This window comes from Sorex fumeus, unplaced genomic scaffold, assembly GCF_029834395.1.
Source record: "Sorex fumeus unplaced genomic scaffold, SorFum_2.1 ptg000098l, whole genome shotgun sequence".
In the NCBI taxonomy this organism is placed as follows: domain Eukaryota; kingdom Metazoa; phylum Chordata; class Mammalia; order Eulipotyphla; family Soricidae; genus Sorex; species Sorex fumeus.
Window position 1 is genome coordinate 87,528,422 of NW_026606155.1, and position 22,800 is coordinate 87,551,221.

Below are 22,800 nucleotides of genomic sequence, written 5' to 3' on the forward strand. Positions count from 1 at the left end.
TTTTTCCCACTGGTGTGAGTCTCACAGTACTTTGTTCAGCTGGTGAGTGATGAAGCTTCAAATTTGAACTACTCATTATTTTACCTGCTTGGTAAGCTCTGTGGATATGTGCCATTAAGTTGTAAAGTAAAGAAGGTGCAAGGCATGTGGAAAATGGTACAAGAATAAGAAAAAGATCTTGAGAAAAACTACAGAATTTTAAGACATGATGATAGGGTTGGTATAGAGAAGAGAACTGAGGACAACTACTCAGAAAGATCTAGTTCAACAGGGTATGCTGTAAAACAATGGTTTCCAGATGCTTTAGTCTGAATATCAGAAGATAAGTCTTTACCCATGTGAGTCTGTGGTGAGCACTGACTATACCAATGTATAGATAGTTGTGTGGGCCCCTAGAAGATAATGGTTTGGCAAATCCAATGGACATACTGGTATTTTGGTTGAGAGTGAGCTAATCTCTCTTCCATTACATTAGTTTACCTTGGTGAGGTCTGCATGCAGTTTAGTAATGAGGCATATTAGATATGGTCACAGGATGTGATAGAACCTTATCAGAAAAAGAGGCAGGAGTGGGCTGAGAGACGTTTTCCTATCAAAGTAAGGAGACAACATTGCCTTGCCTCCTTCCCAAAAACAAGGCTCATTTTTCCAACTTCTCTTTCAAAGCTAGATATCATGACACGGAGATGCTGATGGCAGTACAGTAGACTATTGTGTGACTAATCTGCCACAAGCAACTACAGAGAAGAGTATCCACTCAGAGACTGCTGGGCCAGTCAAAAGATTTGACCAGAGAGCAGAGATTATCATCCTGATAATTAAATTAGATCTAGAAAAACTTTACTAAGAGACATAAAAAGCATTCCATTTCTCTCATTGCCAACAGGTGAATCCAGCTTCTTGTTTCTTAAACTTTAGCCACCAAGCTCAAGTACAAGAACAACAAAGGCCATAAGACTCCTGAGGGAAAATACAGTGGGTTGGAGATTTAGAATTTATTCTCCTGCCCAATATCTGAACTGTCATTATCTTTCTTCTTCTTTTGGTGGAATTAATTTTTTTTCAGCTGATTAAGGCGGCTAACTAAGGTTTCAGGGAGCTAGAAATATACAGGCTGGAGGTTGTTTTATGGTTTCGAAACTATTCATCTGACACACTGGAGATGGTCATGGAAATAAGACTCTGAGACTCAAAACTAGATCTCTGATGTGGTTATGATTTCACATTCTGTTCTCTAAGTTATATGTCTCCTAAGTCCATGTGTCCCAGGCATTGTGTTGTACATGAGGTTCTACTCTGGAGACAATGGTGCACATAAAGGACAGAAAAGCACAAAGTTAAACATGTATATATACAGACATGCCACTCTGCGCGGGGAGTTCCTGTCACAGGTATAAATAAAAGCTGGGGTGGGATGTAAACTGAGCAAATAAAGCATAGTCCAGGGGGTTTTCACTGCTGGACTGTAAAGTAGTGCTGGTCTGCAGGTGCAGAATGGTTGAAAAGCAGTGGGATAGTCAACCCAAAGAGAGATTTCAGCTACCTGGCAAAGATACACATCTGGCTAAGGAAGAAAATCAGTACCTGAGGGAGATTTTCAGTCTGGAAGTCAAACTAATTGTTCTCCTTTCAAATAGTTTTAGCTCTTACACAAAAAGAAAACCATAGCTAACAAAACTGGATTTACCTGAAAGATAATATCCAATTAAAGAGAAAAAAAACAACAACTATGGATAGAAAAGATGAAACAGGAAATGAATCCTAGATTCCTCTGCTGCACTCTATAAAGAGATCACAGCCTTTTCGTTTTGGGGCTACACAGATCCCTAAACTTCCCAACGTGGTGTGGGCAAACTAAGTTCTTCAAAATTCATGAAATATTATTTCTGGGTTCCCATAGACTCCTCAGTAGATATCTCAGTTATTCACCAAGTTTCCCTAAGATAACAGTGTTACAGGGGCTACATGAAAGCCACGAGCAGAGACTCGAGGTATAATCCTCTTTCCTTCATCTACTATGTCCTACTCCTTTATTTTTCCCTTTCATCCCAATCAATCTGGGCACCTTTTATCCAGGCCCCGGCAATAGGTTAGTAGTAACATGAAGCAGATGTCAGGAGCACAGGAACCACAAAAGGTACACAAAATGGCAGGAGATAGGAATATGGAAATGAAAAATTATATGCTCAAGACCAATGCTCTTATGACTTGGTTGCTGAGAATTGCAGCACTCCAAAAGAGAGACAGACAAATCATCTATTCCAACAAAAGAGTAGGTGAAAAAAAACCACAGAAGGATTTGGATTGTATATGTGAAGGAATGAAGGGGGGTAAAAAAGAGAAGAAATGAGGATGAATAAGGAAGTACTATTCTCTTCCTAAGGAGACTCATTGTCATGTTTGTACAAAGTCCAGCAATCATGTGATGGGAAAGGAAGCAATTGACTTAATGTTTGGGTAAACACAATGAAAAATGGAATACAATGGTGATGGTGGTGACCATGGAAATAAGACCCTGAGTTGCCTCAGGGATCAAGCAGCCAGGCTGTAGGTGAGGCCAAGGTTTGCCACAAAAGGGATATGTCCCAGGAGGGACACTTAGGGAGTGGTTCATTCCAAGACAGTTGGGTGTGAATACAGTAGAGGGAAAGACAAAAGTTAGTGTCAGAACTCAGAGGTTAAGTGTCTGAGGTGATGTGGTGAAGAGGAATGACGTTGAGTCAGAAGCAAACGTACCGTTAGTCGGATGCTTTGCAAACGACACAGAAAATCGTTTTACGGCCGGGACAAACAAGAGCTCTGGAGAGAAAAGACATCATGGGGATTATACCCACCCCTGTTCCCACCCTCTGCTCTGGATTTTGGTGCAAAATACTCTATACTTTATAGCAGTTATTTGATCTGTTCCCACCCCATCCCTTAGATTCCTGACAACTATAGTTCTATCTTTTCCTTTAGTAAAATCTCATCTTAGGAATCCATGTGTCATCTTTACCACAATACAGCCCTACAAACAACCCTATTTTTACCACCACGTCCTCTTTCTGGTAACTTAAAAATAAAATCTTTGTAAAAGAAACTTGCATTCCCTCCCCCAATCTCTTTTCATATCATTTTCCTGCCTTGGCTGAGCAACTTCCCCATTTCTGATTCTCTGGATTTTAATTGAGGTTCCACTGCATTCTTCCTGATCATGGACCAATCTTCTTGATTACCCTACAGACCAGAATCCAGGAAAGAATACAAAGGTGGAATAAATTGATGTAGCAGGGCTATATGTGGAGATTATGGAGGGATAAGCATAAATAAGTGATACTTGTATGGTGACAGGGAATGCAAATGGAAAGGTGCATGGGATCTATGGTTCCTTCTCCTCTCTATAGTCTATGAAGAACACTTGTTATAAAGCCAGTATCGTTGCCATCTTAAGCATGAATAGCTCTTAGCTGCATCCTTGTTGGGGGCACAATGAAGAGAAGAGTTGCCCCCCAAAACCCACCCACATACCATCGCGGTGCTTCAGACTGGCAGGTGGTAGCTTTTTGCCATGGCTGCGGGCGTAGTCCTGAAGATTCGGGGCACTGGAGGAGCCGCCCAGCACTGTGGTGCTGAACAGCCCTGTGCACTGTGAGCCTGCAAGGCCGGGAGTGGATTAGTAGCCACGCAAAGCTGCAATTATCACAAAAAAGTACACACAACTTCACAGGACAACACCAAGACACACACAGCCACTCAGCGGCACCACCTGTCGGCCACTGTACATGACCACAGTTTTCACTAGTGCCACACTGGGCAAGCACAGGAGTTATTTTAAAGTTCTACATGGCAGATACAAGTTGCTACTACAAATACGGGGTTAGTCATATTAGAGGATTCAAAGCTTCTCAAAGGGATAGACTACACTCTCCAGGATGCTCTCAGAAATGCTAAGAGGAAGATTGGGCTGGAGTTTATTCAAAGGGCTGGGATATATTCTTTAAATGCGGGAGCCCCAGGTTCTAAACCCGATAAGACATGGTCCCCTGAGCACCACTGGAAGTGGCCTCCCAGCACATGCTGGAAAAAGTCCCCAGAAACTCCTGGGTATAGTAGAAAAGAAAAAGAAAGAAAGAGAGAGAGAGAGAGAGAGAGAGAGAGAGAGAAAGGAAGGGAGAGAAAGAAAGAAAGAAAGAAAGAAAGAAAGAAAGAGAAAGAAAAAGAAAGAAAGAAAGAAGAAAGGAAAGCAAAATATAAACCAAGCAAGCACAGGTAGATCTCTCTAATTTTAATTAAATTTAACTCAGTGTTCCTTATCCTGAAGAGTTGAAATCTAGTGCATTAAAGATTTAGAAGAGAAGAAAAGGATCAGATGATAGCTCAAAGAGCTGAGCTTATGAGTGGCATACAGGAGGTTCTGCTTAAATTCTGGCACCAGACAGCCCCTAAGTACCACCAGAAGTAACCCCCAAGGCAGGGTACTACTGTGTACTCAGAGTACTTCTGGGTATAATAAAAACAAACAAAAGCCTAAATAAAGGTAAGAATACTGATTAAAACTAAAGACTAAGTTTGAGCACATAGCTCAAATTCCAAATTCTCCTATGTTCTAGTTCCTCCTAAGCTTTTCACTGATATATTTACTCTTCAATCTATCTGTGGGGCTTGTTTTGTTTTGCTTTTGTTTTGGGGCCACACCAGCAGTACTCAGGGCTTACTCCTGGGTCTAAATTCAGGGATTACTCTCCTGCTGGAGCTAGGGACCATTATAGGGTGCCAGGTATTGACCCCAGGTCAGTCATTTTCTTTCTCTTAACTTTTATTAGTGAAACACCATGAGGTACAGTTGTAGATTTACAAATTTTTGTGCTTGAATTTCAGTTATATAATGAGCAAGTCAGGTCAGTCATTTTCAAGGCAAGCACCCTACTTTCTGTATTATCACTCAAGCCTCTCTTTGGGTCTTTTTACCTCTCCTCAGAAACAAAATATGAATTAAAATTTTTAAAAATTTATTTGGTTTTATTAATTATTATTATTATTATTTTGCTTTTTTGGGTCACACCAGGCATTGCACAGGGGTTACTCCTGGCTCATGCACTCAGGAATTACTCCTGGCGGTGCTTGGGGGACCACATGGGATGCTGAGAATTGAACCCAGGTCGGCTGCGTGCAAGGCAAACACCCTACCTGCTGTGCTATCACTCCAGCCCCTATTTATTATTTTTTTTAATGTATCCCTTTATTTTATTTATTTTTGCTTTTGCCTTTTGGGCCACACCCAGCAATGCTCAGGGATTACTCCTGGCGGTGCTTGAGGGACCATATGGGATGTCAGGGATTGAACCCGGGTCAGCCGCATGCAAGACAAATGCCCTACCCTTTGTACTATCACTCCGGCCCCTTTATTTGGTTTTTAGACCACATCTGGTGGATTACTCAGGGTTTACTCCTGGTTCTGTGCTCAAGGGATCACTCCTGGTCAGCTCAAGGAATCATACGTGGTGCTAGGGATCAAACCCAGGTAGGCCACATTCAATTGCTCTAGCTCTCACTGCATCTTTTAAACTGGAAGGAATTCAGATCCTGCAGTTTAAAAACACTGAGATTCAGAAGGGACCTCATTTTCTCAGAGTCATATAGCTTGTTGTGATCTAAGCTTGGCCCTAAGGATCAATTATGTTCAATAAGCAAATCAATAATTACTTTTAGTCAAGAGGAAACAGAGCACTGCTTTTGAATGAAGATCAATGCAAACAGGGGGGTCAGAGAGATAGTACAGTGGGTAGAATGCTTGCCTTGCATGCAGCTGACCCAGGTTCAATCCCTGGCATCCTGTATGCCTCCCCAAGCTTGCCAGGAGTAATTCCTGAGAGCAGAACCAGGAGTAACCCCTGAGCACTATTAGGTGTGACCCCAAAACAAACAAAAAAGATCAGTACAGAAAGGAGTCAGCTGGTTGGAAGCAGAACATGCCTATAATGTGCTGAGAGGGAAGTGCCCTGGTCAGCAGTAAATAAAACTCACACGTTTTTAATGTCTGCTCTCAAAAGTAAGCCCTATGCTCAAGCAAGACAGATGCCTAGACAAGTAAATTCAGAAAAAGAAAACTCTATTGTCAGGCCAAAGAGTTCATAAAACTTTTTTCTTTTGGGTTTGTTTTGGGGGACTACACCTGGAAGTGTTCAGGGCTTACTCCTTGCTCTGTACTGAGGAATCACGCCTGGTAGATGGCTCAGAGAACCATATGGAGAGCCAGGGATCAAAACCAGGGTTGATAAGGCAAATACCCGATCCACTGTACTATTTCTTCAGCTCCAGTTAAAAAAAAAAATTTAAGAACTTCCAAAGCACATAAATCAGGATACATACTACTCCAAAGATGAGGCTGAGCCACAAAACGGCTTAAAGTGCCGAGCACTTGCTTTTACATGTAGGAGGCCTGGGTTCAATCCCTGGTACTGCATGGTCCCCTGAGCACCACCAGGAGTAACACCCAAGAATTGCCAGGTGGGCCCCAACACCCAAAATAAAACAAGACAAATATGAAGCGAAGAGCAGAGTTGTGACTACTTGGTCCTCTCTCCTACAGTAGCCAATGAAGGCAGACTGAGCAGGAAGAAACCACATCACCCCAAAATTTGTGGGATTTGTTCCTTTACTCATAAATCTACGCTAACACCCTTAATATTCATAAGGGAGATGGATTAAATGGGAAAGAAGCCAGTTGCCTTCAAGCCCACAAAGGCAGGGTCACAGCTGGATGACTGATGATCTGCACCACTGCTCTTCCTGCATCAACTTCTCCTAGCTTTCATGCTCAAACAGGCTCTAGAATGGGGTTTTGGAAAGTAAAAAGTTTCACAAAATAAGCTTCTGTCTTCAGAGAGGCTGAAACTAGCAGGCCCTATCACAGACCACACTGAGTTTTGTTTTTCACTTTCTCCTCTGAGTAATTCTCTACCCATCCTGCACATCCAGATGCTGGCACATATCTGAGGATGATCCATCTCTCTTCCTACCACAGTCTGTCAATCAGTCCCACAGCTGTGCCCCTGTCTTGATGATGACAGCACTTTCAGTTGGGTCGAATATACCAATTCTCTTCTCCTAGCCTACTTGAAACTTATTCTTTACAAGGAACTTCTGGGAAGAAAAGTTTATGTCACAGTTCTATGCATTTGCTACTATTTTTCATGCCCCAATCATCTTGCACTTCTGGGATCTAGATGGCAACCTGTTCCCATAAAAGTAGCCAGGAAAGCTACCAAATCTTTCCCTCACTTGCTGGTCTAAATACTAATTATATGGGGGCTAAGAAATTGAGTATCATGGACAAGGGTTAAAAAAAAGGAATGAAGTGGAAGGAATAATAAGACAAGACAAAAAGGCAGAGGGCTAAGTCCACACCCCACACAATTGTCTCTAAGCATCAGTTCTAGTAACTGGTTCACAAGGCACTAGATTCAAAGAAAACCCCTCCCAAGGATCACTCACCACTTCCCCAAAAATACAATACCCTCTGAGGCTTGGTCCTTCCTGTAGTCTGTGTTCTTAGGAAGGGTTGAATGATGTTCTCCACCCCTCTCCAGGAATCAAAAATATCAAGAGACACTCCCTTAAATCCTGAGAGAAGCCTCTACACCAGTCTCAGGTTTGTCCCTCAATTTTCAGGAAGGAAGGAAAAAAATGACAGGATTAGGAAAGAATGAAGGAAAGGGTCTGGAGGTGAAAGGGCCAGAGTAGAATTGTAATAAATATAGGCCTTAGAGGAAGACGTTTCTCCAAAAGAGTACTATAACACTTAAGAGACTCACAAGTACCTCCACTTATTACTCTGTCTCTTGTAACTCTGAAGATTCACAGTCTCCATGGCCACTTAATGTCTGGGTTAGACTGAAGGGACAGATAAGGAATGCGAGAGAAAGACCCCCACACCAAAATTCCTTTAGCCAGAGAAACAGGAGCTGATGTAGAAAGCCCAAGAGACAAGCTAGAGAGGGCACAGGGGTTAAGGCTCCTGTCTTGCATGGTGCCAGGCCCCAGTTTGATCCTGCCACCTCATGGTCTCCCGAGCACCACCTGGGAGGAGCCCTTGAGCACAGATTCAGGAGCAGCCTTGGTATACCACTGGGTGTGGCCCCAATCTTTCCCCACCTCCTCTAAAAGAGAAAAAGAAAACCAAAAGGCAATCTTCCTGAAAAGGAAATAATCATACAGTATCTCCCAGTTTAACCTCCATAGTCCCACTGATTGCTACATCAATTTACCCCAATTACCATAACAAAGGTTTCTCACACACACTAAAAATCTTTTAAGAACAGACAGACGTCCCCTCCCAACATCAGGCAAGAGAGGCTGGAAAGCCTTACCGAGGCCACTCTGCTTCATCTCTGTCGGTGGGCGTGAGGATGAAAAGAGCCGGTAGCCACCAGGCCTTGAGGATGAAGTCTCAGAGAGCACCTGGAGAAAAAGAACCAGTATCATCATCTGTCATCTCCACTAAGACATTTAAAACCCAGGTCCTGAATTCCTGCCCCTATAAAGTCAAGCAGTGTCAGAAAGTTGGGAGAAACCACAGGATTTTTATCAGTGAAAAAGGGTGAACAGGAAAGAGTGTCCTTTGTGGAGGGAACTGACTAGTAAATCTTTCTACACTAGAAGATACTTCTATTTCAAAAATGCCTTTCCCCATACCCCTCCCACTCCTAACCTTAGAAATCATTATTTAACCATTCTAAGTACTCAGCAGAGCAGGATTCCTTAGCTTCTCATTCCTCAGGACTGAGAAAGCCCATCACAATCATTTGGCCACAATGATTAGAAATAAAGAAGAAATAAAGTCTAGCCACTCTCTCCCTTTTTTCCAGGGGACAGTTATTAGTAGTCACAGCTAAGTTTGAAACAAGAGCCCTCCCTTCTTTCCTGGAGACCATGGAATAGATTTCTAAAAAGTGCCCAGTCACACAACCCCACCCTCTAACCCACCTAATCAGGGTTCTATGTCTAGATCCCAAAAGGCAAAGACACAGGCAGGAAAGAAAGATGAGGTAGGGAGGGACACCTGTGTGTAGGACGCCAGGTGAGTGGTGGACACAGCCCGGGGCTGTAGGCCGATGGTTGGGGAAGGCCGGGGGAGGTCTCCTGACCTCCTGCGGCGCCGTCCCCGTAAGGGGATCAGGTCCAGGTTCCCCGTGCACTGCATGTTCATGACCTGCAATCACACCAGGTGGAAAGCCGGTCATGGCTCCTTTAAACTTCAGGCTCCCAAAAGCCCCAGTGCCTTTTGTGAAAAGCTAGTAATAGTGCTAGTGATGACTTAGGACACAGCTGACAGGAAGTTCACAGATCTGACATTCCAATGCAGTCTAAAAACATTTAAAGTGAGATGAGAAGATAAGAGGAAGAAATAAGAGGAGGTGTTGCTGTGGATAAAACTGCCAGTGCCTTTACTTAAGGAACAAACGGAGGAAATAGTAATGTTAAAAGACTGCGTGACTGGGCCAGAGAGACAGTATAGCAGGTGAGGTGCTTGCTTAAATTCCCGGTACCACATATGATCCCCCAAGCTGGTCAGGAGTGATCCCTGAGTGCAGAGCCAAGGTAAGCCCTGAGCACTTCTGGGTGTGGCCCAAGACAAACAAACAAGAAAACCCAAAAGACTGTGTGTATGACCAAGGAGCAGAGAGCTTTTCTTGCAAAGCTGAGGAGCACATCATGGGCAATTATCATCCTGGATGAGCCATGATATTGGAAGCACAATCAAATAAAAGGAAGGCATGTAATTATAAAACAAAGCTTCTTGTAGGCCTTATAAAGAAGTTGATATCATCAAGTTAAACAGATGATACACAGAGAAACCTCAAAAAAGGGGAGGATAAGCACCACAGTGCCAGAGAGACTGCAAGACCACAGGAATAGAGACATTTAGATGCAGAGGAGCAGTTTACTGAAGGAAAATTATAGGTCATCTGATCATTTGCTCTATTCTTGGTAGCCTGTAGGATACAGCGCCCTACGTATACTAAATTAACTTGTACCTCAAAGAGAAAATGATACACCTTCCACTTAAAGAACTTCTGAGTCTTACAACTTCAAATCCACCTTAAATCATCAGGAAGAAAAGGGTAATTCCAGTGGGAGATGGTAGTTTGTGGTCTCAGCTTTCTCCAAAATCTGAGCGCTAATCCTCTGACTACTCCTATGTAAACTGGTAACAGAGTCCTGTAAGATATCCCTGAAATAGAAAGACCCAATTCCTTTAAAACAGGAAGTTGTCCCAGAGTCATGTGAATAGAGTCATGTATGAAAACAAACATAAATCAGGTAGTCTCTGAGACAGGGATACATTAAGGGGCCAAATGGGAAATAACCTTTTCAGGAAGAAAAGATCAAACCCCCTAGGGCAGTTGGCTGGAAATAATGTTATATTTACAACAGTTTCCTCTTCTAGGCTAAAGAACTAGTATCAAGGATAATTGGGCACAGGCTCCAGCAAATAAACCTCATCAGAACAAAGGAAAGACAGAATTTCAGGCTTAATTTCCTCTTCTGGGACAGTATAAAGGCGTTAAATTAAAGTAACAGGTATTTGCTCTTGTCTGAACTACAACTTTAAGCCAAGGCAACAAAGAAATAGAGTCTGACCTTTTATATCATAGGTAAAGGTAAAGGTAAAGGCCCTCCCGTTGATCGTCGATTTGCTCGAGCGGGCCCAGTAACGTCTCCATTGGAGACTTTGTTGTTACTGTGTCTGGCATATCGAATACTCTCGGTAGCTTGCCGGGCTCTCCGAGAGGGGCGGAGGAATCGAACTCGGGTCGGCCATGTTGGCCGCTTGTAAGGCGAACGCCCTACCCGCTGTGCTATCGCTCCAGCCCCATCATATGTATAATTATTTTTACCATTTACTGAGCATCTATCAGGTGGATATCATTTGTGATGGAAATAATGTGAGGTTTGAAGTTACCTGTCCAAGGTCACACAGCTCCTAAGTACCAGACTGAGATTTTTAGCTCAGAGGTCATGCTGTTCCTACTATGTTTCCTTCCAAAGAACTGCCTTTTCACATTCATCCAGAGACCTCCTCCTCAAGCTCATCTCAAAATCCTTATCTCTCAGGTACCTCTCACTGGCATGTCTTTAATCTCAGAAGTAGCAACAGCTTAGAGAAGCTTTACTGGGATACCAGCTGTGAAAGAGAGGTTAAGTAAAACATATCCATCAGGGCCAGGAGGACTCTGCTTAAGGCCCCAAGAATCCGCCACCCCCAGGGAGATTCAGAAGAAAGATGGAAATTGTCCTATGAGCACTTCTCCCACTTCTTTCTCCCAAGCCTTCCCATTACCTCCATGGAGCCGGCTTTTCTGTTACGAATGAGAGGCGATCTCCTGGGGAGGCCAGGACCTTCAGGGGGCTGGGGTGACGTCTGCAATGCCCGGTCAGCCTCATCAGGTGCCTTCCCTGGACACAGGTTCTCCATGCTGCCTTGGTCTGTTTTCATCTCCTCATTCTATTCAACAACAGGCACAGATAGGAGAGTTGGCTCAGACTCCCCAACCCTGATGCTTTCTTGTGTTGTCTCCACGTTTCCCACCACTGGGTCCCTGAATTCCCCAGTCTCCCACCCCAGTACTCTGACCCACCTCAGAAGAGGCTGGACGGAACCCATAGCCAGTTGGGGCGCTGCCTTCTTCCTCCACACCTTTCACACCAGGGCTGAAGTGCAGCTCCACATGGAACCGCTCCTCGGAGAAGGGATCCTATGGGGCATTATGGGGCATTGCCAGATAAAGATAAAGATATCTTGTGAGTTTGAAGAGTGGTACAGTGACTGGGGTGCTTGCCCTGGCTGTAGCCATACCCAAATTAAATTCCCAACACCACAGATGGCTCCCAATAGTACTACCAGGAGTAACTGCTGAGCACTGAGCCTGGAGTAAGCCCTGATCACCACTGGTTGTTGCCCCAAGTCAGATATATATATATATGCTGGCTGGAGAAACAGTTCAGTGAACTGAGCACATGCTTTGCACAAAGGACGCCCAGACTTGATTCCTGGCACTACATTTGGTCCCCCAAGCACTGCCAAGAGTGATCCCCAAGGACAGAGCAAGGAATAGCCTCTGAGAGCTGCTGGGTGTGGCTCCAAAACAAACAAACAAAAAAGATGTATTTGTAGGACCAGGAAGGTGGCTCAGTGACAGAACACATGCCTCCACATGTGAGGTCCTGAGAATCAACATTTGAATGAAGAATCATGTAAATAACTTTCCAAGTTCCATATCTCCCTAATGCCAGAACTAATGCCATATTTTCTCTCTGGGTCAGTGGTGTCCTGTAACATCATCTTGTTCTAGCAAGAACCTTCTGGATACTAGATCTTGTTGTGACTAACTGCCTCACCTGACTGGATTCTATCAATTCTAAGGATAAGAAAGTTGGGTATTCGAGAACAGATGACTGGTTAAATAAACTTTGGTACATGTGCACAATGGAGTATTATGCAGCTGTTAGAAAAGATGAAGTCATGAAATTTACATTCAAGTGGTACTACATGGAAAGTATCATGCTAAGTGAAATAAGTCAGAAAGAAAGGGTCAGACATAGAAAGACTGCATTCATCTGGGGAACATAAAGTAACAAAATAGGAAACTAACACCCAAGAATAGCTGAGATTAGTATCAGGAGATTCACTCCATGGCTTGGAGGCCAGCCGCACATGCTAGGGGAAAAGGCAGCTCAGATAGAGAAGGGAGCACCAAGTAAAGGGTGTTGAGAGGATCCTGCCAGGATGGGAGATGCATGCTGAAAGTAGACTATAGAACATGACTGCCACTCAATGCCTCTTTTGCAAACCACAGCACCCAAAAGGAGAGAAAGAACAAAGGGGAATGCCCTGCCACAGAGGCAGGATGGGATGGGGGGACGAAGGGGGTGGGTGGGAGGGATACTGGGATCAGTGGTGGTGGAGAATGGGCACTGGTGGAGGGATGGGTACTTGAACATTGTATAATTAAACCCAAGCACAAAAATTTGTAAGTCTACAACTATACCTCATGGTGTTTCACTAATAAAAATTTGGAAAAAAAAAGTTGGGTATTTTTAATTTTTTTTTTCCTTCACTAAAAGGGGATGGAAAAGAAAGAACAGGCCTCTTCTCACCCTACCCAATTCGCTTCTCACCCGTGTGTTGTCCTCATAAAGCATAATAACAATCTGCGTCATGTAGTTGAGTTCTGAAATGGCACTAAGATATGCCAATGCCCGCTGCCACTGTGCATCCTTGGTCTCCTACCAAAACAAACAAACAAAAAACATGAGTCAAAGACTAAGGACAAGGGAGTCAGGTAATGGGCAGGGAGGAAAAGAGAACAGAGAAAATTTGCAGTAAGAGAGAAGCAGGAGAAGAATATAAGAATGGTGGGAAGGAGATGTCCACAGGCTGAAGGGGGCAGGAGCCTTACATCAAGAAGTCCCCCATAACGGAAGACACTGAGGAGGGAGTGAACGTGGCTTTCACTGGTGAAATAGAGTCTCGTTCGAACATGGCGACCTGGAGACAGCACTCCTCGAGAGTACCTGAGATTAATGGCTAAATCACTTAACAATGTCAGATAATCCACTTCCCACCCCTCCGCAGCCCCACTCCTCCCATCTCTAAACCTCTCCTTTCCACCCCTTCTATACTTGATTCCCGTAGCTATCCCAGTCTGGATGCCCACGCGGGCTCCCTGGTAAGTCCCTCCCTCCATCCAATACCCCTCCCAGCCCTCCCTCACAGGGGATGCAGCTTGTTGACAGACTCATCCTCGTGGGTTCTTTGCAGGTCAAGTAGTATCTTTCGCAACAGAGGAAGACAGAAGCCCACAGCAATTTCCAGTTTCTCTTCCCGACTGATCCCGTACTCCTAGGGGCCACAAGCCAGGAATAAGTACCTCCATGAATCTTGTTCTCCTCTTGCCTCATATTCCCAAGCCCAAGATCATGCCAGTCTTCACCTCAGGTCTATGGCTTTCTTCCTTTGGATTTTGGATCACACCCAGCAATGATCAGGGGTTACTCCTAGACTCTGCACTCAGGAATTACTGTTGGTGGTTCTTGGAGACCATATGGGATACTGGGGATCGAACCCAGGTTGGCCATGTGCAAGGCAATCACCCTCTCTGCTGTACAATCTCACCAGCCCCTAGGCTTCTTTCATAACAACCATATTCTCCCTCTCCAGGTCCTATGAGCTGGCTTCTTGATAAAGGATCCACTTATTTAGAGTGAGCATAGATCCTCAGAATTCTGGAAACTCAACTAATTCTTTGAGTTTCTTTCCCCTGGTTTCTGCCTCCCCTTCTATTCCTCCCCAATGCTCCTATCGCCAGGCTAGGTCCTACTCAAGACACACCTGGGGAATAACCACATCGGCTAGTGCCTTGGAGAGACGGAGCAACTCCGCTGTGCCTTGAAGCGCCAAACTTCCATTGTGCTGCACATCATACTTGACACAGTCATAAATGTCAGGGATCTTACTGATATCATAGCGTCCACTCTTTTGTCGAAAGTCACGTTCTAACTTGCTCCAACGCTGGAGCATTAGCTCTAGTGTCTCACTGTGATAGAGTTGCAGGTCTGGAAGGAAGAAGAACAGTCAGACAGAGCCTTCTAATCCAGCTTTTTTGTAAGGGCAGGTAACAGGGACCATACCTGGCAGTGCTCAGGACTTACTCCTAACTCTGTACTCAGGGATATTGCTCATAATGGAATTTGGGGGACCATCAGCCACATGCAAGGCAAGCACCCTATTCACTGTACTATCTCTCCAGCCCCAAAAGAGCCAACAATTTAACCTCTAACAAGAGACCCTACAAAATCTGAAGTAGAGTTAGAGAGATGAGAATGTCTTGTTGGGGACAAACAGGAAAGGACACAGTAGTACCTGAGATACCCATCCATACCTGAAACCTTGAAGGGAAGATAGTAGCATTCATACCCACCTACCGACCTGGGGTCCTGCATCCGCTCCCGGATCTGGTGGGTGAGGTTTTCAATCAGGGCAAATACCTGATCACAGACCTTCACAGGATTCTGAATGACAGCCATAGAGTTAAGTAGGGATGTACTTCCAGTGGGAGCCAGCTGTGAGGATCAGAGAGAAGAAAAAGATGGTAGGTTTGTCATCATTGCCCAGATTCTGGTGAGTTTATTAGAAATTGGCTGCAAAATATGTATTTTTTTGCTCACTCTAATAAGCATCCTTAGATCTCTGATAGATAATAGCAGTTATCATAATAGCAGTTCTAGGGTATTCAGAAGAAGACACGTTTGTAGTGCACACTAATCTAAGAAGTGCTGATCTTAAGGAGTCTTAAAGTCCAGGGCTGGAAAGAGAGTAAAGGGGTTAAGGCTCTTGCCTTGTAACCAGCCAACTCTAGTCCAATCTAGGGTCTAGTTTGAACTAGACCTAGTTCAGTTCTGAGGGTCCATGCTCACCCTGTATCTCCGGTCTATATAACAGCCACCCAAGCACTATCAGGAGTGATTCCTGAGCACAGAGCTAGGAGTAATTTATACAACATTGTGAACCACTTAGTATCACTGACCAACCACTAACATGGTTAAAGTAGAGAAGAAGGAGGAGAAGATCTATCATAAATGAGGATCCATCAGTAGTAAGACTTTGAAAAACCATTGCCTAAGGGCCAAAGAGAAAGTACAGGGGTTAAGGCCCATGCCTTGCTTATGACTGACCCTGGTAGAATCCCTCACACCACCAACGAGGCCCAGGTAATCCCCACCATGGTATAGCTGAACCAGTTTCTGCATCCTTGGGCTCTTGCCACCAGTCTAGGTAGTGAAAAATCACTTGGAGGGGCGCCCGGGCCTACTAAACACCACTGGCAATGCCCCTTAACAAACAAACAAACAAACAAAAACAGTATCATGGGGACAGAGAGATAGTCCAACAGGATGAGCAAACGCTTTTCAAGCAGGAGGCCCTGGGTTTGATTCCCATAGTTCATGGTCTCCTGTGTACAGAGCCAGGAGTAGCCCCTGAACACCATCTGGTGTGACCAAAAGTAAAAAAAAAAAAAAATCACTGGGGCCAGAGAGAGAGTTTAGTGGGTAAGGTGCTTGCCTTGCACATACCAGCCCAGGTCCAATCCCTATGACCATATATAGTCCTCTGATCCTTACCAGGAATGATCCCTGAGTACAGAACTAGGAGTGAGTCCTGAGCATATCCAGGTGTGGCCCCCAAACAAGCAAAATAACAAACAAAATCATTGTGTAGAATGTTTCTTATTCATGGCCCATTTGTAAGTTCCATGGATATTCTATGCAAGCCATGCATGAAAATATGTAAACAGGAAGACATGGCACAAGACTTAGGAGGCCAAGTGCTGGGACAAAGAGGCCACCGGACAGAAAAGTTGAAAGGAGCCCATGGTGGGAAACAGTGAGAAACACTGGTCTAGAATATGACAGCGAGTTAATTATGGCCTTTATCCACAGGAAAAAGGATACTGTTAGATTATGGCGTCTCCTATGGTTAATACTGTGAGGCAATATACTAAAGTGGCCATTCTGGGTTCCAGACTTCCTGGGTTAAAGTTGGGTAACCTTGAAGAAGTGGCATAAAAATCTGAACCTAGACTTTCTAGCTGTAAAATGGGGTAAAAATAGTACAAATACATAGTTCTTGTGGTGGATTAGAGATAGCATTAATTATTTGTCGGGGCTGGAGCAATAGCACAGCAGGTAGGGCGTTTGCCTTGCAAGCAGCCAACCCAGGTTCGATTCCCAGCATCCCATATGGTCTCCTGAGCACCGCTAGGGGTAATTTCTGAGTGCAGAGCCAGGAGTAACCCCTCTACATTGCCGGGTGTGACCCAAAAAGCAAAAAAAAAAAAAAAATTTGTCACCATTCCCTTTCTTTAATTCCAGGCTGGCCTGTGACTGATTAACCAAAAATTTTTAAAAAAATTTTTAAAAAGCAATAAAATAAGGTGGAATCAGACATACAGTAAAGGAGTTAAGTGCTTATCTTGCATTTGTCCAACCAACCCCAGTTCAATCTCTGGTACCTCTTATGGTCCCCTGAACACACCAAGAGTGATCCCTGATCACAGAACCAGGAGTAAAATATTAGTATAGCCTGGTGTGGTTCAAACTCCAACTCCCTCTTGCTCAAAACAAAGTAATAAAGTAATGTTGAGTTAGTTCTGCTGGGAGCTTTTACCTTTGGAGAGTCCTAAGTGACTGTTTTTGTCTTTTTAGGTTTGGGGCCACACCTAGTAGTGCTTAGAGACTATTTCTGGTTCTGTGCTCAGGGTTACTTCTGGAAGTACTCAGGGGAACCAGATGTGGTGATGGGGATCAAAGACAGGGCAGGTGCAAGGAAACTGCCTTAACCCCTGTATTGTCTCTTCAGTCAACTAATTGATGTTTTAAAAAGTCAAGCTATGAGGGGCTGGAGCGATAATACAGTGGGTAGGGCATTTGCCTTGCACACGGCCAACCCGGGTTCAATTCCCAGCATCCCATAAGGTCCCCGAAGCACTGCCAGGAGTAATTCCTGAGTGCAAAGCCAGGAATAACTCATAGGCATCACCAGGTGTGACTCAAAAAGAAAATAAAAAAGAAGTCAAGCTATGAGGGACCAGAGAGTAGTACAGCAGGTAGGATATTTGCCTTGCATGCGGCAGACCAAGGTTCGATCCCCAGCATCCCATATGGTCCCCATGCACTTCCAGGAATGATTCCTGAACGCAGAGCCAGGAGTTATCCCTGAGCATTAGCCAGGTGTGGTCCCAAAACTAAACAAAATAAGAAGTCAGCTGCAAAACAGAGATAGAGCTCAACTGGCTAGAGTACATGCTTTGCATATGGAGGCCTGAGTTTAATCCCTGGCACTTCATGGTCTCCCAAGCATCAAATAAATCCTGAACACTTAGCCAGGAGTAACTTCTGAGCATCCCTGGGTATGGATCCAAAATAAAAACAAAAGCAGTTCTGCTACAAATTAGAGAAATCACAGAGAAAACATGTGGAAAAAATGGCTGAGACCACAGAGATACCCTGAAAAGAAAGAGTGCAGTCTTCCCAGATGACCATCCCAGTTCCAGTTCCAGTTCCAGTTCCAGTCCCAGTCAACATTCAGGCAATTTCAGGAAACGAACCAAGTAAGACCCACTCAGCTAGAACTATAGGACTATATAGGAGAATAAAATGACTGTTGTGTTAATTAGCTGAAGTTGGGGATAGTTTTTTCATGAAGCAACAGATAGCTGAAATATCTTTTCCATGGGTCTTGTGTTTCGGAAATGAAAAATTTTGGATTTTAGGGAGGTAATACAGTCCATACACTATATGTCATACAGCAATACCTTCCATATAAACAGACATATTATGAAGCTAAAGGCATCTTTAAGGGGCCTGGAGCGATAACACAGCGAATAGGGCATTTGCCTTGCACGTGGCTGACCTGGGTTCAATTTCCAGCATCCCATATGGTCCCCTGAGCACTGCTAGGAGTAATTCCTGAGTGCAGAGCCAGGAGAAACCCCTGTGCATCGTCGGGTGTGACCCAAAAAGTAAAATAAATAAATAAAGGAATTTTTATGGATGAAACACCACTCTCCAAGCAACTGGAAAAAAACATACACAAATGAGACTACATTAAACTAAGAAGCTTCTGCACCTCAAAAGAAACAGTGACCAAAATATACAGAGAGCCCACAGAATGGGAAAAATTATTCACCCAATACACAACAGATAAGGGGTTAATATCCAGGATATGCAAGACACTTGTAGAACTCTACTAGAAAAAAACCTCCAAACCTATCAAAAAATGGAGAAGATATGAAGAGAAACTTCCTCAGAAAAGAAACACAAATGGCCAAAAAGCACATAAAAAAATGCTATACATCACTAATCATCGGGGAGATGCAAATCAAAACAACAATGAGATATCGTAAACAATTGAGACTGGCACACATCAGAATAAATAAGAACAACTAGTGCTTGCATGGAGGTGGGGAGAAAGGGACTCTCATTCATTGGTGGGAATGATGAATGGTCTAGGCATTTTGGAAAACAAAATGGGCATTTTTCAAAAACTAGATATTGAGGTTCCATATGACCCCACAATACCACTTCTGGGAATATATCCCAGGGGTGCAAAAGAGCATAGTAGAAATGACATCTGCACCTGTATGTTCACTGCAGCACTGTTCACAATAGCCAGAATCTGGAAACAACCCAAGTGCCCAAGAACAGACAACTGGTGAAAGTAACTTTAGTATGTCTATACAATGGAATACTATGCAGCTATTAGAAAAGATGAAGTCATGAAATTTGCCTCTAAGTGGATGGACATGGAGAGTATCATGCTAAATGAAATGAGTCAGAAAGAGAGGGACAGACATAGGATAACTTCACTCATGTGTGGAATACAAAATATTGTAATATGAGACCAACACCCAAGGACAGTAAAGACTAGGGCTAGGAGGATTGCTTCATGGTGCTGGGAGAGAAGGTAGTTGGGAAAGCAAAAGGACCACTAATCCATTGATGGTTGGAGGGATCACTTGGGAGGGAGATGTGTGCTGAAAGTAGACAAAGAACCAAACATGATGGTCTCTCAGTATCTGTGTTGCAAGCCATAATATGCAAAAGCACAGAGAATAAAAAGGAAAGTAGGTATAAAGGCATATACCATAAAGGCAGTGGGTGGGGTGGGATGGGGGTGGTGGGAGGGATACTGGAGACATTGGTAATGGGAAATGTACTCTGGTGGAGGGATGATGTTTGCTTATTGTATGACTGAAACTCAATCATGAAAGCTTGGTAACTGTATCTCATGGTAATTTAATTAAAAATTAAACAAATTTTAAAAGCAAATAAATAAAAATCAATGAATTTTATAACATTCATATGTAAAGTGCACAAATCAACTGTAATGGGCAATGAAATTTCACAAAGTGAACAATCACATATAATTATTACCAAGTCAAGAAATCTGAGTGCATTTCTAGTACCCAGAAATCCCTTCCAATATAAAATGTCCCATAACGTATTTTGAGTTTTAAAAGCAATTGATTGGGGCTAGAGCAATAGCACAGTGGTAGGGCATTTGCCTTGCACACAGCCAACCCGGGTTCGATTTCCAGCACCTCATATGGTCCCCTGAGCACTGCCAGGGATAATTCCTGAGTGCAGAGCCAAGAGTAACCCCTGTGCATCGCCGGGTGTGACCCAAAAAGAAAAAAAAAATAATAATGATAATAAAATAAAAGCAATTGATTTTGGCCTGGTTTTGAGATTATTATAATTTGAATCATACTTTAAAAAAGATACATCAATATTTCTGTAGAATACACATATGAATACATATACTAAATGCACAAAATAAGGATTAGAAATAGTGTTATGACAATTCATGTCAGTTTTTCCAGCCAAATGAATTTTGGTGCCAAACATCATAATTTTTTGAATTTCTGAAATTTTTCAGAGATTATGAATCATAACTATTGCAAGGGGTAATGGTCAAATAAGGTAAGTGGAAAGCATGTAAAATGATATTTGGCATAGAGTGAGTACCATAATTTAACATTGTTAGAATTCCAGAAATTTGGGATCCAGAAGACAAAGACAGGAAGAGTCTGACCTGATCATAATCCTCAGGGCCAAAAGGTGAATCCTGCTGCAAAATATGGTGGAGCCGAGCCTTTACTCGATGCTGGCAGCTGCTCAAGGAGTCACCATCACTGTCCAGGAGCCCATTCATGTTGGCACTTTTCACCATTTGTACCAAGATGGGTGTCAGCTCCCCTTCTAAAGCCAGAAGACCCTGGAAGAGAAGCACAAAATCCATTCTTACCCTCTGCGGGTAGGGTGTTTGCCTTGCACGCAGCCAACATGGCCGACCTGAGTTCGATTCCTCCACCCCTCTCGGAGAGCCCGGCAAGCTACCGAGAGTATCTCGCCCGCACAGCAGAGCCTGGCAAGCTCCCGGTGACGTATTCGATATGCCAGACACAGTAACAACAAAGTCTCCAATGGAGACGTTACTGGGCCCGCTCGAGCAAATCGATGATCAACGGGAGGGCCTTTACCTTTACCTTTTACCCTCTGAATCTAGTTGTCCTAGTCCAAGACTGCCCCAAAGATCAGGTGAGTGTGGCTGGGAGAGGTGGTGTCTAGGTCAAGAGGCCCATTCAGACTCATTATTCCCAGCACATTTTCATTAGAAGGAAAGGGCTCAGACACAGCAAAGACCCTGAAATTTCCTACCAAGTTCTCCCAGTTCTCTGCTTCTCTACCTAATGGAAGCTGTGGCTGCAGGAAGACTATGTGTACCTTGGCAAAGGCAGCAGCAGTCATCTGGACCCGGCCCTCATCAGAGGCATAGATCTTGAGATCATGGCGGAAAGTACTGTGGAGACGCAGCAGTCCACAGCCGGGGAAACCTGCATAGTCACCTGAAGGCAAAGGGTAGACTAGAAATAAACTACTATAAAATAAATTGCCCATGTAAAAGGAAAGAAGATCATTTCCCTCTAACTTCCTCGATGCTTCTGAAGCTTCATCCCTTCAACTTCCTGTTCCCTCCTCACAGCCAGCTAGGCATCCAGTCCGCAATCACTCACCCTGTCCTCCAGGGTACATGCAGCGAAAAGCTCGCCCCAGCTCCTCAGCCTGCACCCGACCAGCAGGAGTCAGTTCTCCACCCCACTTCAGTACCAGCAAGAGCGATGGAGCCAGGGTTTCCCCCTGCAAATCTGCCCAAATAAACAACAGTGCATCAGTCCCAGTCTAAGGAACATTAGGAGGACATTTTATGGTTCAGTGTTTTGGGGGGCCCAGAATGGTGATTTGAGGTAGCAATCATTTAAGGGTACAAGAATAAGAGCTCAGGGGAGCCAGAGTGATAGTGTGTAGGTAGGGAGTTTGCCTTGCACACTACTGACCTGGGTTCAATCCCTAGCACCCCATATGCCCCCCTGAACCCACCAGGAGTAATCACTGAGCACCACCAGATGTAGCCCCCAAAATAAATCTAAAAAATAATAAGAGGTCAGGTGATAATGGGAAGAGGGGGTATTATATTTTACCTTGTCTCTCATTTGAAGCTTTCACTCCATGAGGATAGTACGTCAACTGCACCTTCCGGTTGATGCCTGAGAAATGGCCATACCTGAAGAATAAAGCTTAATTTTCTTTCCACCCTGGCACTAATATCTCCCTGTGACTGGTACTTTTCCCTGTCCCCTTTCTCACATTTCCAGCACGGACTTTAACTGTTCTAGTTTTCCAGTCTTCTCTTCAATCTCACCACTTGGTTCTTTCTCCAGTTCAGCTAAAAGCAGCCTTGTGATGTCCAGCACCTCCTGGAGGAGATAAAAGGGTATCTGTGCAGGCGGCCCAGTCTCAAGCAACTACTTATGTCAAACTGGGCTTGCATCAAAGTCCCAAATCCTATATCCTCTATCTTTCCCATAACACTCTTCCTTCTGGCCACCCTACCTGTAGCTGCTCGGGCCGCTTCAGTTTTAATTTCCCTGTCTTGTAGCCTCCATGTTTTTCAAATAAACTAAAGAACCTGAAGAAATGAGGAGACAGTTTAGTGTGGGGTGAGACAGTCTTCGAGGAGCTGACCCTGCCCCTTTCTCTCTCCACAAAACTGATAACCTAAATGAGGACGTTCCTCCTACCTGGGGTGGGTCACTTCCATCTTCATCTTCTGCTTGGGGGTACGATCCCCATGACGGATAATGGCGATGACACAACGAAGTTCCATCCTGAGATAGGGAATAAAGTTAAACATTC

General features: G+C 44.0%; 1 protein-coding gene across 14 annotated transcripts in view; it reads right to left on the bottom strand.

Moving 5' to 3' along the window:
• Nucleotides 1–22,800, bottom strand: part of PPIP5K1 (diphosphoinositol pentakisphosphate kinase 1) — a 46,743-nt gene that overhangs the window by 13,011 nt on the left and 10,932 nt on the right. For 5 of the 14 annotated variants that reach the window (XM_056134318.1, XM_056134321.1, XM_056134317.1 and 2 more), the window contains 18 exons: nt 22,686–22,772; nt 22,498–22,573; nt 22,252–22,361; nt 22,086–22,168; nt 21,621–21,752; nt 21,331–21,452; nt 20,639–20,821; nt 14,964–15,105; nt 14,375–14,598; nt 13,758–13,885; nt 13,443–13,557; nt 13,162–13,269; nt 11,622–11,738; nt 11,324–11,488; nt 9,041–9,190; nt 8,349–8,439; nt 3,508–3,633; nt 2,737–2,799 (listed from right to left, as the gene is read on the bottom strand). In XM_056134318.1, the coding sequence (XP_055990293.1) occupies nt 2,737–2,799; nt 3,508–3,633; nt 8,349–8,439; nt 9,041–9,190; nt 11,324–11,488; nt 11,622–11,738; nt 13,162–13,269; nt 13,443–13,557; nt 13,758–13,885; nt 14,375–14,598; nt 14,964–15,105; nt 20,639–20,821; nt 21,331–21,452; nt 21,621–21,752; nt 22,086–22,168; nt 22,252–22,361; nt 22,498–22,573; nt 22,686–22,772 (2,222 nt within the window). The remainder of the gene's footprint in view (nt 1–2,736; nt 2,800–3,507; nt 3,634–8,348; nt 8,440–9,040; nt 9,191–11,323; nt 11,489–11,621; nt 11,739–13,161; nt 13,270–13,442; nt 13,558–13,757; nt 13,886–14,374; nt 14,599–14,963; nt 15,106–20,638; nt 20,822–21,330; nt 21,453–21,620; nt 21,753–22,085; nt 22,169–22,251; nt 22,362–22,497; nt 22,574–22,685; nt 22,773–22,800) is intronic. The other 9 variants (XM_056134320.1, XM_056134324.1, XM_056134322.1 and 6 more) reach the window with 6 other exon arrangements.